Here is a 15,927-nt window from a genome sequence, read left to right as displayed (position 1 = left end):
CGTTTCATTCGGTTGGAGGGCATAGGTGGAGGAAGAGTACACGCTGAAACGCTGCCCACGTAAATGGCATACCAGGCGTTGAAGTCACCGGTGACTTCTGTCGCGTAAGACGGCTATATCCGTCTTCTCAGTCATCGATACGTATGCCGTTCGCGTTGCCGTTACGAAAGCCCGAGATTTATGACTAAAACAATAGCCTCGTTAACGAGAATCTGTTAAACGACAATCCTGCCGATAATTTCTTTCTGTATAAATAAAAAAAAAAAAAAAAAAAAAAACTAACAATTACCTTGGAGGAAGGGACAATTTACCTCGCTATGCTCGTCTCATTCTCGAAGAAGCTGATTCGAGAACGAAATTCGAACTTTCATCCAAGAATTTAATCTTAATCCTTCGAGACGAAAATTAAAATCCGACAGCCTTGGCGCCTGCATATTTGGTCACCACACCGTGTGCCTGCCTACGAGGATGAACACCTCGCGTCACGAGCCTTGTACCCGTTTTCGCGTAGTTCCGTTGCATAATGCCGTTTCATTAAACCGACTATGAAGTCCACGTTATACCCATTCAGCCGTTGGCAATGTTCGCCCCTCCATTTTCTGTGTGCGTGTCTCCTCCGCGCTCGAGAAAGGAAACGGTTGCTTCCACGCTGCTCGCCCAGCTGTCACCCACTCTCGCGTTACACCCCTCTGCCCATTCATTTTTTCTTTTTTTTTTTTTTTCAAATATACCTCCCTTGTACAACAAAAATTACACAGGTGGACGTGTATATATCCAGATGTGGAGGATTTCTTGATTTTTAGATAGATTTTCATTGCAGGCAATGAAAATTTTGATACGATTTCGTGAAAAATTCAACGTTCAGAATTTAGGGGGAATTATAATCATTTATGAACGAAGAGTATTTATTCGTTTAAATTTTTTAAGTGTTGGGAACGATTAAGAATTTAGGGTTCAGCCATGATGCGTACGATGCGTAGTGAAAAAAATAATATCATTTTGAGGAGTCATAGGTGGAGTTTTGTGGAGATAGGGGAAACGATGAAATAAGCAGTGACAAAATAAGTATTGTGAAATGTGCGCGTGCTCGCTTTCGACGACCTTGAGAATGGAGAACCAAATTTAGAGCGAAAATTTATGATCGGGCGATGCGGTGACGTAAGTAACGAATTTTCTATCTCGTCTCTTATTTTTTATCCAATCCGTTTTGACAATAGCCTCGCCAAGAACTCGTTTCAGCCGCCTTCCGCGCCCTTGAATGTCCGCCAACGTGGTCTTCGTAGTCTTTGCTTGCAGCCAGAGATATTGCGCCATCTTGGTGTCAACGCGAATTAAAAACGTAAAATCGAAACGATCGTTTAATAATAGGCCTTAATCCTCGTGATATACGCGGTCTGATACAATGAATTGATCGGGCGATAAATCGAGTAAATGTATCGTTTTCGTTAATCGTTTCATATATCACCTTTTATACTATATATTACGTTGTATTTTATAAAAAAAAAAAAAAAAATTGCAAAGTATATCTCACGAATATGCAAAATTACGAAAGAGAATGTAAGAGAATGTAAAACAATTGTTTGCCAAAATATCTCACCTGTCTCTGATCACCGGTCTTCCACAAAAAAATTTGTTCAATTATCGAGACGATATATCCGATCTTTTTTTTATGGTATCGGCGGAACAACAAATAAATCTTTTCCACTGTTCTTACGAAAGAACGAGTCGAGCGTAAACGAGAAAGGGAAACGATAAATGAAAAGTCAAAAATATCACTTTTCACGAAGCACCGGAATTCGTTTTGAAATCACCAGTTCGATCTACCTCGTGGATCCGGCTCGTTCATCATCAACACTTCCGGTAGCACGCGATACTCGTCAGATAGCGTCGAAAACGCGTTCTTGCCGGCCATAAAGTCCATCTCGCGCAGGTCGACATCCCCAAATTGTGGATGATAATAATTCGATAATAATTCTTCTCGATCATCTACGAGACTCTAATGTCTCTAAGATTCATCTTGTGCTCTTCGTAGAGATAAAAAACGATCATCATCGTATTCTTGCGAGGTTAACTTGATATTCCTCACCGATATTCCCGTTATTTATCGCGATATTTATTATCGCGAGATAAAGTTATATTAGATTCTCTTCTCAAATTTACTTTCTGGTATTTTTGGTTGAACGGATATCTTTAGGGATTCTGATTATTTTATTATCATCGATTCCACCGTGTTAATTTTTACGGAATAGATCGATCTCTTTCGAATAGAACGTTTCCACGTTTCCTCTGGCCAAGAGGATTATTTTCACGTGTTTTATTATCGCCACTGCACCACACACCTGTCGGCGGTTTGTTACTCTGGAAAGAGGCAGTCGAGCATGAAGAGAGCCGAGGAACAAATGAAATCCGTTGCGATCGACGCGAGGCTCGAGACTGCACTGGCTTCGTCCCCTGTACACGGTCCCTGTTACCTCTGTATTCCCCTCGCAGGACGAACTGACGAAGAGCCGACTGGAGAGGTAAGAGAGAGGGAGAATTGTAGAGAGAAGCAATGATACGCGTTATAAAGTGAAGAAACAAAGATAGATGGTTTTCGTTGCTGGAAGGAAAGAAGAACGGTAAAATTAATAAATTTGAAGATAATGGAAGAAAGAAATAACGCAGGATATTGCCTTTGAAATTTTCTTTTGTGAAAAAAGAAAGAAGGAACGATGGATTAAAGTAAAATACGAAAGAATATATATACAGGTGAAACGGAGAAAAAGAAGTTGTGAAGCGATCTACAGATTATTTGAACGATCGACCGATAGAGCGCGACACTGAAGCGTTTGTCTTTGTTTCTTTATCGTTGGAATAACGAATTTAATTCATTTTACGAATGAAATTTTAGTATAAAGTAAAAATAACTTTTGTGCTGCTTATTTCTTGTTATTCAATTGGAATTTCGTTTTTAATGTAAAAATATTTTTAATTCTATTTTTATGATATTTTCTTTTCTTTCATATTCAGATTTCAAAATTTTTAAATCGGAAATATATATATATATATATATGTATATGATATATATATATATGTATATGTATATATCCTGAAAAATTTACAATAAACTTTTTTTCTTCTTTTTTTTTTCAAGAATTTCTTTAAATTTGCAAAATTACGATACAAAATTAAATATTTCTTGGAACTGGTAATAAGATATTTATTAAAGAAAAAAAATGTTTGCATGTATCGAAATGAGCAAGATAGTCTGCGCTTACGTCATCGCCCGGCTTAGATATTATACTGCGCTCCTTTCAAGGGATGTAAAAGAATTTTAAAATTTTTTCAAGTTCAAGATACAATGTAATATTCTTCTATATGTTATATAAATTTTTAATATTATGACATAATGTATATAATCTTTATTATATTTATATAAATTTTAATGTTTTTATAACATATAACTTTTCAAAAAAATGTCAAATTTATGATAACAATTTTATAAATAAATCAATTAAGATCAATTGAACTTTTTGATATTATTTTATAATAAATACTATGTATGTTAACTATATAAAATTATATATATATATTTATATTAATAATTCAAATGAATAATCTTATATTTCGCTTGATTGCAAATAATTAAATCTTAAACGAAATTTATTAAATAAATTAATAATTAATATTTTAATTATTTTTAATTATGTAATAATGTGATTACTATTCCATACTGATCCAAAAATATATGTAAGTGTAAATACTTACTTTATCGATTGTAAGTATGCGTGTAAGTATGTGTCTAGATCAAATTCCACGTGTTTGGCGCTAGAGTATATTATATAAAAATGGCGCTTATACATCGAATTAATTTAAATTTTGGATTTGTATTAAATACATTTTATTGTAAATGTATAGTAAACATAAAAAGATGTAAAACAGAATATAATATTAAAAATCAGGCAAATATCAAGCATGGTATGCTTTTAAAATATCAGTTTTAAAAAATTATATTTTTGGTCCCTCATAACCTCATTTGCGTGAATGATTATACTTTCAATAGTAAATTTTTTTTATTTATTTCGGCTTTAAATTTATTTTTTTTTTTTATTCCATAATTAATTTGTTAATATAATTTTTTTTTTATTTTTATTTTAATGACTTATAATCATTCTATTAAGTTCATTCTAGGTTAGAATTTTACTTATGTTTTATTTATTTATTAATATCAATTATTATATTTATTAATATCATCTAATTGAAACTTTAACATTGAATATGTATTACAATTAACAGATATATGTCGTACAATAAAAGATTGAAAATAATTTAAAATATCAAGTAGAATAACTTTTATCTTATAATCTTTTTAAATAATTAAATAATTTAAGTATGGTAGCAAGTGTTATTAACATTATTATAAAAAGCACTGTTTAATAAATGTGTTAAAAAGTCAAAAGTAAATTAAAAATAAGAAATTTTGCAGGTGAAAATAAATATATGACGTTTGAACAGATGCTTAAATTTAGACAAATTCAAGCAAAAAGATCTATTTTAGTAAAGGTAGCAGAAAATCATATTCATGATTTGGAAAAATTTTGTACAAAATATGTGAATATTCAGAAAATATTTTTTTATAATACAACAAATGATAAAGTAAGTATTTTCTGTGATTTTTATTTTATACTTGTTGATTTTGAAGATTACAATATTAAATACGTATTTGAATAATTATGTGTATTATATTCTTTCCAGTGTTTTGTATTATTAGAATTGATAACAGAGAAAGATGTGGAAATTTTTAGAAAGTTAGCTTCATGTAAGATAAATCCAAATTATGCCCATTCTGTTACACCATTATTTTTGTATAAAACTATAAATATGTTAAATAATAATAAGTTATCAAAAAATTCATCCATATTTAAACCTCCTAGCGCCAATCAAGTCAAAGAAACATTAGAACGTAAAAACTCTGTAATGTATAAAACTAATTATAAATTGTATAATAATATGTATTAAAAGTTAATAATATTGAATTAATTAATGTTTTTAGGTATCGGAACAAATGGTTTCTCTTTACAATATGTTAAAAATTACAGATTTAGATACTAGGTTAAGGTTTTTTACTGCTGAACAAATTTCTTATTATTTATCTAGATTATTTACCAATTTATCTGTCATACCATTTGGATCCTCTGTTAATGGTTTTGGTCAAATAGGATGCGATCTTGATTTATTATGTAGAACATGCATTTTTAATGTAAATAATGTAAGTGTGTATATATATATATATAATATAATTTTATTATAATGATTTAATCTTGTTTTAATTTTATAGAAATTGAAATCTTCTTTCAGTCTTCAAAAAGATTTTTGTATATGACACAACCTGTTCATCTTACAGAAAGGAATGAACAGAAAGAATTCTTGGATGCAATAGGCACAATAATGAAAATATGTATTCCTGGTATTACCGATATAAGAAAGATTCTTGAAGCACGAGTTCCTATAATTAAATTTTTTAACCAAAATACAAATATGTATTGTGATCTTAGTAGCACAAACGTGTATGTAGTAAATATTTCTTATCTTTATAAAATGTTACGATTACTTTTGAATTTATGTATGTATATACAGAGTTGCGTTACATATGTCTGAATTGTTATATGCATACGGAGAAATGGATTGGCGTGTTAAACCACTTATTTTCACTATTCGTAAATGGGCAAGAAATATGAATGTAACAAAGGAAATTTCAGGGCAATGGATCACGAATTTTTCACTTACTTTGTTAATTTTATTTTATTTACAAATAAAAAATATATTACCTTCTCTAAATACAATAAACTATTACACAAGTAAGTATAAATATTAAAAGAATTATATTTTATATATTTATTGTATTAAATTTTATATTTCTTTTTACAGAAATATCGAAAAAAGATTGGTATCTTAATTGGAAAAATTCTATAAAATATAATGATAATGACTCTTTATATAATCTCTTATATGGATTTTTCGAATATTACAGTATTTTTGATTTTAAAATGCAAGCAATTTGCATAAAGGAAGGAAAAGTCAAATTGAAACAAGATTCATCACCGCTTTATATTTATAATCCATTTGATATAACGTTAAATGTTAGTAAAAATATCACGATATTTGAATTAGCGCGTTTGATAGACCACTTTCGAAAAGCATTGCAAATATTAATAGAATCAGATGAAAAGAATGCTATTATCGAATTAATTAATTTGAAATCATTGAAATCGACACAGATAGAGCATATGTGGAATTATGAAAGTGACACAAAATCAAATGAAATTGATAATAGCATTAAAAAAAATAATGATAAAATTGAGCAAACACAATTTGTTGAAAAAGAATCTTTAAACGAATCTATAAACAATGTCGACATTAATGTTTTAAAAACAATAGAAAAGAATTTAATAAAGTAATAATAAATATGTAAGTTGTAATTTTTAATTAATTTATTTGCAATCAATTTTTTCTACAGTTTATCCAACTTGTAATATATTTTAATAATATAAGAATCATAAAAAGGTAAAAATATAGAATATAAATTTATAGCAATGAACTGTATATTTTATACATATTTTATATAAACAAAAATAATAATATAATTCAAATTAATATAACCAAATCTGCATCAAGTAGCATTAAAATGTTAAATGTATAAAACGCGTATTCTTATTTTCATTTTATGTTTCATTCAATGTATATTTCAATGTAATGTTTATAGTGTACATTAATATAATTCTAAATATAATAAATTCTAAATATAATACATTAAATTTTCACCGTATGTTTTCAATGAACCAATTATAAAAAGATAACTTGAAAATACCTCATTGATGTAATATATATATATTGTATATGTATTTTTCATCAAATCATTAAACAATAAAAATTGATATTGATAACAACGAGAAAAGAATATATAAAATTAAATTAAATGTTAATAAATTGTATTAAATAATATAACAGTCAAAATATTTACTAACAATTGAACAACTTTATACTTTGTAACTTGTATATTTCTCTATTATCAGCAATTTGACATTTTTCATGTATAATTAATCGTGTACATTTACTATAATTGTAATTCATGATCTATACAAAGACCATGATATCTTTTTAATCTTTTAAACGATTTATTTAATTTCCATGAAAAACTTTCATTTTTCATAGTATAAGCTGTATATTTTTCATAATACAATTACCTCAAACATTTTATACATATATGTGTAATTGTAAAAACATTTAATGCACCTCTGCAATTAGAGCATATTGTGGAATAGACAATGGATTCTCGTGCATTTGGCAAATTACAAGTACACTTGTAATTAGGCTATTTTCTTATTTATTATTTTTATTATTTTCTTATCAAGATAAAGTAGTGGTTACTTACTTTAATCTCTCATATATAATCGATGATCTGTTCGTCGTTAAACTATAGAGATTTGATATATATTGTATAAAGTACTTTGAATTTATTATATATAAATTCTAATTTTTATGGATCAATTTCAACCAATTTATAAAATTTATTCCTTCTAAAATCCAATTCTAAAATCCAAATTAAAGAAAACGCGCGATTTGAGCAGCATGGAAAATTATTTTCCTCCATTTCTTTCTTTTTTTTCCTTCTTGTTTATCTTTTTATTCTTTTTCATAATAATAATAGTAGTAATAATAATAATAGTAGTAGTAGTAATAATACCGATTGTAATAGTATTAATTAAATCCTAACTTCGTGTATACCACATATAATTTATCGACGTCTGTCTCTAATTCTAATTCGAGTCTCTGAATGTTTTTATGCACCATGTAAAGATTGCATCAACAACAAGATTACCATTTATCAATTTCAATTTTTTTTTTTTTTATATATATGTATACATAATGTACGTATTGTTTTTATTTTTTACTATTGGCAGCGATATTATGACCTTCGGCGCTTCAAAGTGCAATCAAAACACTGTTCAATAAAAAATTGAGGACTGCTCTACGTTGAAGGCTGGTTGACCCTGAAACAACTCTGACTAGACATACATGGGAGTAAAAATTACCCGACCAATTATACAAGATGATTATATAAAAAATATTGAAAACAGTTCTTGGTCCAAACCCAAAAATAAAATTCGAAAAAGTCACAATATTTCATAGAAGTAAAAACGTGCACTAGTCGAAGGTGTTTTCATCAATGGCAGTTTATAGCGATAAATGATTTCTAATTCGTAAAATTATTTTCGTTTAGTATTATATACATCACACGAAATGCCCTTTCTATTTCCTTTTTATTATAATAACATCTCTAATAAAACATTCAAAATATTTGGAAAAAAAATCCTTGTAGTACCATTTTGCATAACATTAATTTCCTACCAATAATAATGTGCTATCGTAAACATACAGTCTTTCGATAGTACTTTCTCCGATGTATGCTAGGCATTATTTTGGAGGGTATTGACTTTTTCCCGGATAGCCAAATGCAAATCAAACTACCAAAACAGTCTAATAAATACTTTTATTTCGATTTAGTTTTCTTTCTACTTAAAATCTACTTCCGCACTTTGACCATCCGGGCTGGATACCTCTTGAAAAAAGCTCCTTGTAACCTTCATCGCGGATCTTCCTCGAACAAGACTGATCAACTGATCAGTTGTTTTAATTTGTCTTGCTCTTTCGGTGATGGCGATGATGGTGCATATGACGATGATGTAGATGCGACCTCGTTTCCTGCACGGCTGCCACCAGCGTCCTCACCGTTTCCTCGTGTCCCTCGAAACTATCTGTTTTCTTCAATTGGCTAAGGGACGAAGCTCCACCCTCGGTAGTCGTTACGCTGCGTTTGCTTTTTGGCCGCGGAAATGTTTCCCAGGAACGCTGCTTCTGCACCAGAGACGACGACTTCGGTGTAGATCCGATCAAAAGAACCATTGTTTTCCTGGGATCCTGCGCGGATTGACCTACCGTCCCATCAATGATGCTCGATCGCCTGCTTCCTGAGCCAGTGGTACTTAGGCTGTCGCAACTCGCACGACGACGTCTCCTCACTTCTGTCGAGGCCTTTTCATCCGCGTAGAATACGTCCTCCGAATCACTGGCCGGATACACTTTGGTTCCTTTACTTGTAGAAATTGATTGTTCGTCGGGAACTGCATGTACCTGAGCCTGAACGCGTTTTTTCGCCTCTCCCGTGCTGGATGCCTCCGAAATTCGTTGATATTCTCCTTCTTCGCCTGTTAGGGAAATATATGAATAATTTAAATGAATGGATCAGGATGAATCAAATCAAATATATCTCATCATATATTTTCCTTTGTAAAATAAATTATGTTGATATTTTAGAGAAATTAATGTTATAAAAAAATTCATTTGATTTGATTTGATAAAAATATTTTTAGAACAGAAAAAAATTAAGATATGTAATTTTTAATTAAGATTCAATGCAAAATATTTATTTCGTTAAATAGAAGAATTTGAAAAAGTTAATACGAAAGATTAATTAAAGAATGAATTTAATTGGACCATATGTTTATGGATTATTTTAATTATTTTTATAGAATTTCAAATGAAAAAAATAGTATTAAAAAACTAAAAAATTAAAAAATTACTAAGTATCCCATTAATATTATATTAACTATAATATAATATAATATCGATTCCAATTCTTGATATGTTGGCTTTATTCTGAAAGTTTCTGTTCATTAACTTAATTAATTGATTAGCTGAAATGATTTAAAAAGAGAATAACATTTAAATGAGATTAACACTTATCGTTCCTAAATTAAACGCGATAGCATAATAATTCTTGCGTACATTTATCAGAATTTTATTTACATCAATTTATAAATACTATCTACATAATTTTTTAATCATCGAAGCATTAAATTTTTTTCTAATGTTATTTAATCATTTAGTACATACAATCCTCACAGATTTGCTCTTACCAGCCGTATGCGACTGTGGTTGCTGGGAATCAGTACATCTTTCCGCTTGATCAAGTCCCTCGGCAGAATTGTCTCCGCTGCCACCCTTCAAAGATCGATACAAAGAACGTACTTTGCTGGCAGACCAGTGACCAGGCGGTGTTTTAGGTTTTGTACTATCGGGAGATTTTCTCGGTCGTCGACTCTGACTACGATCGCGACTTTCCTCTCTTCCTGGTGACTTTTTACGATCCTCTTTACTTCTAGCTTTCTCAATCAATTGACTAAGCACTCCTCTTTTGGGATCTGTAGACTTGGCTGTTCCATAGACAACGATATTTCCACTCGAATCCAAAACAGCTTCGACACCACCGGAAGGAGTACGACAACGTGTCGGTACCTCTTTGGTTTCTAAATATATAAAATTTATATATAATCTTAAAATTGAGACAAATTATAAGTAAAAATATATATACCTTTCATGTAAAGTGCATTATCAGCACTGGTGGCAGTAGTGCGCGAATGTCGATGATCCTTAGTTGGAGCTTGAGTTTGTGGTTGTGGGGGTTCCTGCATTTGTAACCGTGCCAAGTGATCCAATAATGCCTGTAAATGCTGATTACTGGCTACATCAGAAGCTGTCATGCTTACTTCACCAGCACTCACTCCAGTTGCAAAGGATTTTATAAATGGTTCTAATTGTTGAGCAAGATTCTGCAATTGTTTTACCTGACTTCTCAATGATAGAATATCATTCATCTAAATAAAGAAAAAATATATCAATCAAGATGTTGTAGGAGATATTTTTGCCTTTATCGATAATATAATCTGAAGAATACCTGTGAATGGAATATTTCTTTTTCTATGTGAATTCTACATATCTGTTCATCCCAAAGCGCATCAAACACGTTTCTAAGACGTTCTAGTTCCATTTGATAATGCTCTAATTGTTGCTCTAATACCCGACAATCTCTTGCCACTTGTTCGTAACGTGTGCCTAACGGAGGTGTGTTGGCTCTTCTCAAAAGTGCTACGTCGCGATGCAATTCCCCTAAACGTTCCTTCACTGTGAGCAACTGTTGATTCAATTCCTTTAACTGAGTATCAAATGTTCGGCAGTGATTGGAAAACGGTCCACCGTCGGTCCCACTCTTGGTTGGAATCCTCTGAGCAGATTTGCTGCTCTGCTTGGAAAAGAAATGCTTTACGTAAACGCCCGGTCATTCCTTCCTAGCACATCAGACGTGTATATAAATATATACGGGTCTGAATAAAGTGTCTGATACTGACTACCACATCATCGGCTAAGAAACTAACAAGAAACGAAACGTTTTCACGTCTGCCAAGAACAGTCAATTTGCTACAAGAATGACTGTATTCTAATCTGGCTACTAACTACCACCATACGATTAAGTACAAGCCACATCATATATCGAGTAAAATCCTGTAAACAAAAATACTTACACAGAAGTGTGCGCGAGAAATGCAATGAAAAAGAAACTTGTAATATGAACGTAAAGATGGAATTTTGTAATCGAGGTGACCGTGCTAAATGAATCTAGATACCTGAATCACTGGCGGATCCTGCTGAGTCATCGTGTGAGTTTGATCATATAATGATTCTTTCGGAGTTTGTGCTTGACCCACATATGGTTGCAGTGCACGAGCAAATTCATTCTTATAGTTAGTCTTCAAATGCGCGGTCAGCAAAGGTGGCCTCGATGGATATCCTAATTGCGCGACTCGACTAAGCCGGTCTAACATTGGATGGGCTAGCTCGAGAAATTGATATTTCGTGGCACCGCTGGTGAAGGCGGTGCATAGCATTAAATGCATCTGCAGTACAGGTAATGCGCTACCTAGTGACAGCAATTGACTGCGAACCATCCTCTCCTTCGTTTCAAATTGTCGCTGTAACTCCGTCAAAGCACTTCCATGTGTCTTTGTAATTGCTTCTTGCATTCCTTGACAAAAAGAATTCAATGTTCTCTTTTCGGAATCCAAACTATGTCGCAGTTCATCCAATTGTGATTTTAATGCCAATACTCCATCCCGCACACCAGCTTGTAGTTCGCAGATAGAATTAACAGCTCGTTCCATCTTCTTTGATGCCTGTTGCCAAGCAGTTTCGATATCAACGCAATGAAGTCTCGCATCCGCAGGAGTATCGCGAAAACAAGTAGCGCAGAGCATGCACTTGGCACTTTGGCTGTACATTATATATTGTTCTCCATGGGTAGGGCAACGACGTTGTGTATCCTTGGCGCATTTGCTCATATGCAGCACCTCATGCGTAGAGAACATCTTTGCTCGGTGGGTATGCTCCCTACAGTGTGTACACAATGCTTGACCTGATACACATAAGAATAATTTTAAGTTTCTAGAGCAGATGATACTATTTCTTAATACACAAGATTAGTAAAATAAGTTATTTAATGTTACTTGCAACGTACCACATGTTGTACAGAAAAACATAGTAGATTTGTCACGCTTATCACAATTGGCACAAGGTGGATTTTCAGAGTTTGCCAATTCAACTAGCTGACGTATCAGCTGATCGGGGGGTGGTAGTTGTGCTCCATCTTTTAATTGTGTCTGTTGCCTATATATAACAATATATTTAAGATTTATAAAAGTAAAGGATTATTAAAGATAAATTTAACAAAAAAGATATATATTTTAAGTCTTGCAAAATAAAAATATTGATATAGATTATAAAAATGGATTCTGATGAAAGTAATATCTAAAAGAAAAAAAAATGTCAAAAAACTATTATAGCAAAATGGAAAACTGAAGAATTTTATTTTGCATGATAAATTAGAATTGCACACACTTTACAATAAAAAAATATTGTCAAATCAAGTATGTATTTACAAGACAATAATAATTTATAATATAAATGATAAAAATAGATTCACATCTAGGTTTTAATGCATATCTCAATGATATTAAATAGATTAATTAAGTAGTTTTAAATAGAGATTGAATTATATATTCTATTGTGCAAATGTAAAAAAAATTAGAATATTTCATAATTTTATTCCTAAGATTGAAATGAGATTGTATAAAGCAAAAAATCATTGTAAAGAATTAATTAAATATAACAAATTTTCTCCTACTTGGATTTAAATCTACATGTATAATTGAACTAGGAAATATAATGACATGCACATTGTAGCTGAACCTAAGCCAGACCTGGGATCATCACCCACCCTAAGGACGCCATGCAATAACAGTCGTTGTTATCTACCCGCAGATAGGACAGGAGACTTTTCCCTCAAGATGAGGGCCACGAATGCAGCGGGCACAAAAGGTGTGAAAGCAGGATAGCAGGCAAGGCTCGTTATAATAGTCATGACAGACGCCGCAGATGAGAGGATTCCTTGGACCACCACCAGTTACTCCTGTTGTACCATCATTCTCACCGACGTCGATACCGTCAACTGTTGTCCCCGCTGAGTTCGCCATCGTCGGCCAAACCAACGGCGGCCACCTGAAAACGAGAATCCAGAATGTGGTTCATCGACAATCGCGTCAGTAGTTTTCTTCATTTTTTTCTCTTTTTTACATTCATAAATTTATCACAATTTAATAAAAGTAGATAAAATGCAACGTACAACTAATTAAAACGATCGGAAAGAATGTTTACCCTAAGACCGTTGGCCCGCCCGCCGCAGAAAACCCTGATGGATAGTTTATCGGCTCGTCATTCTGACGTAGTATGATGGGCGCAAACCCTCAGTTTGCGCCTGACGATCGACTCTGACGTCACTGAAATGCCACCAATCTCACCCCTCCACTAAGGAAGCTAGTATACGGAGAAAAGAGGACAGGCTGCTGCTGCTGCTGCTGCTGCTGCACACGCTGCTGCGTGGTAAGGCTGCACCGATCTGCACACAGGGTAGCTGTGACGTAAGTGTGCAGAGGCAGTGATGTATGTACATAAATTCATTTACAATGCATTTTTCACTTTTTCCTTATAATTTTTTTTAAAAATTTAATAATTTCTAAATAATATTTCTAATAAAAATATATTTAAAAATCTATATCTTATATCTGAAAATTTAAAAAAATTTAAAAATGATTAAAATATTAAAATTTCTGTAAATATTTATTTGTTCTTATTTATTCAATATAAATATAGAAGTAAATATATTAAAATTAAAAATGTAAGATAAAATCATTTTTTTTATAAATATAAAATAATGATAATTGTATTATTCTGAATAACAATTTAATGAATGATACAATTTTCACTATTATCACCTATGAAACTTAACATTTATAAACACCTGTTATAAAACACGATAAAACAATTTATAATATATTATTTAGTATAGTATAATATAAAATATTATAAAGATTACAAGTAGAACTTCAAATGTTTTTTTCACATGTTCTATAAATTCTCAGAGAATCTTTTAATCTATCACTAACAGATAAGGGTGCATGTAGTATGTATATACTCGATCTATATGCGTGAGAGCATCACTTCACCCCTGGCACTACCATCACGTTTTCTGCATTCTTGCAGGGATTTATATATATAGTGAACAGAGAATCGTTCAACTATTATTAAATCGTAACTAGCTTGAGTTTGGTGTATGATAACCGATAATTAAGTATTTAAAGAAAATATTCCATAATATCAACTAGTTATTATTAAAAATCTAATAATCTTTTTTTACAGAATATTACAGCAGAATATTCAAAAGAAATTTTGAATAAAAATCATGATTCATTCAGTAATAATTATTTTAAGATAGAAATGTTGGTCATTATGCGTCGATATATTTTTCCCCTAGATGCATAAAATATATCACCATTTCAAAATATATGAAATGCACAAAGATAAAAGATAAAAGTAATAAAAATTAAAATAAAAAATATTAAAATAAAACTTAAGAACTTACCTAAAATGTAAATACTTTTAAAAATTAAATTTTTTTCTGCTTTTTACTTTTCTTTTATAAAACAATAATGAATTATACAAATAGTATATTATATAATACATGTATGGTATAAACATATTAATTATTATTCGTTATTGAATAATATTCATTTATTTTATATGGTTAATTTATAAAATTAACTTATAAATTGATATAAAAAATAATAAGTAAAATATATTTAATAAAAGTTTGTAGTTAATATTTTTTTTTCTTTAATTAATTTCATGAATATGAAAAAAAATTTTTTTATTATTTTTTAAAATTATTTTTTTATTATGATAAATAAAATAATATAATATAATAACGAGATTTCATCTTTTTGTTTATTTGATGTTTTGAATTATTATTTTCAACTTGAACATTTAATCTGAAAATCAGATCAATATAGTTAACTGCATAATAATTTTAACACTATTCCACAATTTTTTTTGATCTTGCACAAATTTTTTGATTAATCAGATAAGAATGTCAATAACGAATAATAGTAACAAGTAACATCAGAATTATCCGGTGAAGATAGAATAAGCCGCCAAAAATCGCGGAATATTAACAGAAGCATAGAATATTCAAAGAGGTTATCTGATAAATAAAGACAAAGAAAAAGAATAATGGAAAAAGGATAGAAATAGAATAAAAATTGCAGGATCAGCGCCATCTTCGGTGTGTCTCAAATGAAACACACATAGAAAGGATAGCAAATAGTAGAAGAAAGATAGAAATAAGAGAAATTGCATATCAGTGCCATCTCTTAGATGCTAAAGATACTTCTTTAAAGTAGGATATTATGAATTAAAAATCTACGCCATCTCTCGAATATTTCTAAAAAAAATATTTTCTTTAATATTCCAGAGATGGTACTTATGGTCAATTCTTATCTCTATCCTTCTACTTTTCATTTATCTACGTTTATTTTATTTGCGGCACTCTAAAGATGGCGTTGACTTCACCATTTTTACCTATTTTGTCTTTTTCCTTTTATTTTCTCTCCTTGTTTGTGATATTACAATTCTATTCGACTTTCTTCTCATTCTATAATCCTA

At 30.8% G+C, this 15,927-nt stretch overlaps 3 protein-coding genes across 10 annotated transcripts in view; 1 reads left to right on the top strand and 2 right to left on the bottom strand.

The window, feature by feature from the left end:
* pio (zona pellucida domain-containing protein piopio) overlaps nucleotides 1-2,481 on the bottom strand; it is a 66,782-nt gene extending 64,301 nt beyond the window's left edge. The window contains exons 1-2 of one of the 2 annotated variants that reach the window (XM_086908928.1): nucleotides 1,598-2,481; nucleotides 312-1,314 (exon numbers count right to left, since the gene is read on the bottom strand). The gene's annotated coding sequence lies outside the window, so the exon portion shown is untranslated. The remainder of the gene's footprint in view (nucleotides 1-311; nucleotides 1,315-1,597) is intronic. The other variant, XM_003694746.4, reaches the window with a different exon arrangement.
* Nucleotides 2,482-3,763: 1,282 nt separating this feature from the next.
* On the top strand, nucleotides 3,764-6,794 carry MTPAP (mitochondrial poly(A) polymerase). The gene is made up of 7 exons (XM_031917298.2): nucleotides 3,764-3,957; nucleotides 4,466-4,635; nucleotides 4,735-4,953; nucleotides 5,033-5,248; nucleotides 5,338-5,546; nucleotides 5,617-5,837; nucleotides 5,908-6,794. Exons 1-7 carry the CDS (start codon nucleotides 3,828-3,830, stop codon nucleotides 6,435-6,437), a joined length of 1,695 nt encoding a protein of 564 aa, XP_031773158.1. The 5' UTR covers nucleotides 3,764-3,827; the 3' UTR covers nucleotides 6,438-6,794.
* Nucleotides 6,449-15,497, bottom strand: LOC100862946 (RING finger protein 207). Of its 7 annotated transcripts, XM_086908907.1 has the most exons (10): nucleotides 14,849-15,497; nucleotides 13,585-13,825; nucleotides 13,186-13,428; nucleotides 12,389-12,537; nucleotides 11,502-12,286; nucleotides 10,775-11,122; nucleotides 10,412-10,694; nucleotides 9,957-10,346; nucleotides 8,977-9,245; nucleotides 8,513-8,895 (listed from the first exon to the last, which is right to left on the bottom strand). In XM_086908907.1, the coding sequence occupies exons 3-10, from the start codon at nucleotides 13,401-13,403 to the stop codon at nucleotides 8,671-8,673; spliced, it is 2,667 nt and encodes an 888-aa protein (XP_086765033.1). In that variant the 5' UTR covers nucleotides 13,404-13,428; nucleotides 13,585-13,825; nucleotides 14,849-15,497; the 3' UTR covers nucleotides 8,513-8,670. The 7 variants fall into 7 exon arrangements, with proteins under 7 accessions (XP_012343644.2, XP_086765032.1, XP_086765034.1 ...); XM_012488190.2 differs by having other exon boundaries at nucleotides 6,449-9,245; XM_086908906.1 differs by having other exon boundaries at nucleotides 6,449-9,245; nucleotides 10,775-11,119.
* Nucleotides 15,498-15,927: the final 430 nt, after the last annotated feature.

Source organism: Apis florea, unplaced genomic scaffold (assembly GCF_048593485.1).
Source record: "Apis florea isolate Af1SG1 unplaced genomic scaffold, ASM4859348v1 contig_3081_pilon, whole genome shotgun sequence".
Lineage (NCBI taxonomy): Eukaryota > Metazoa > Arthropoda > Insecta > Hymenoptera > Apidae > Apis > Apis florea.
Note: the sequence above shows the minus strand (reverse complement) of the source record. Positions and strands in the feature narration are given on the sequence as shown.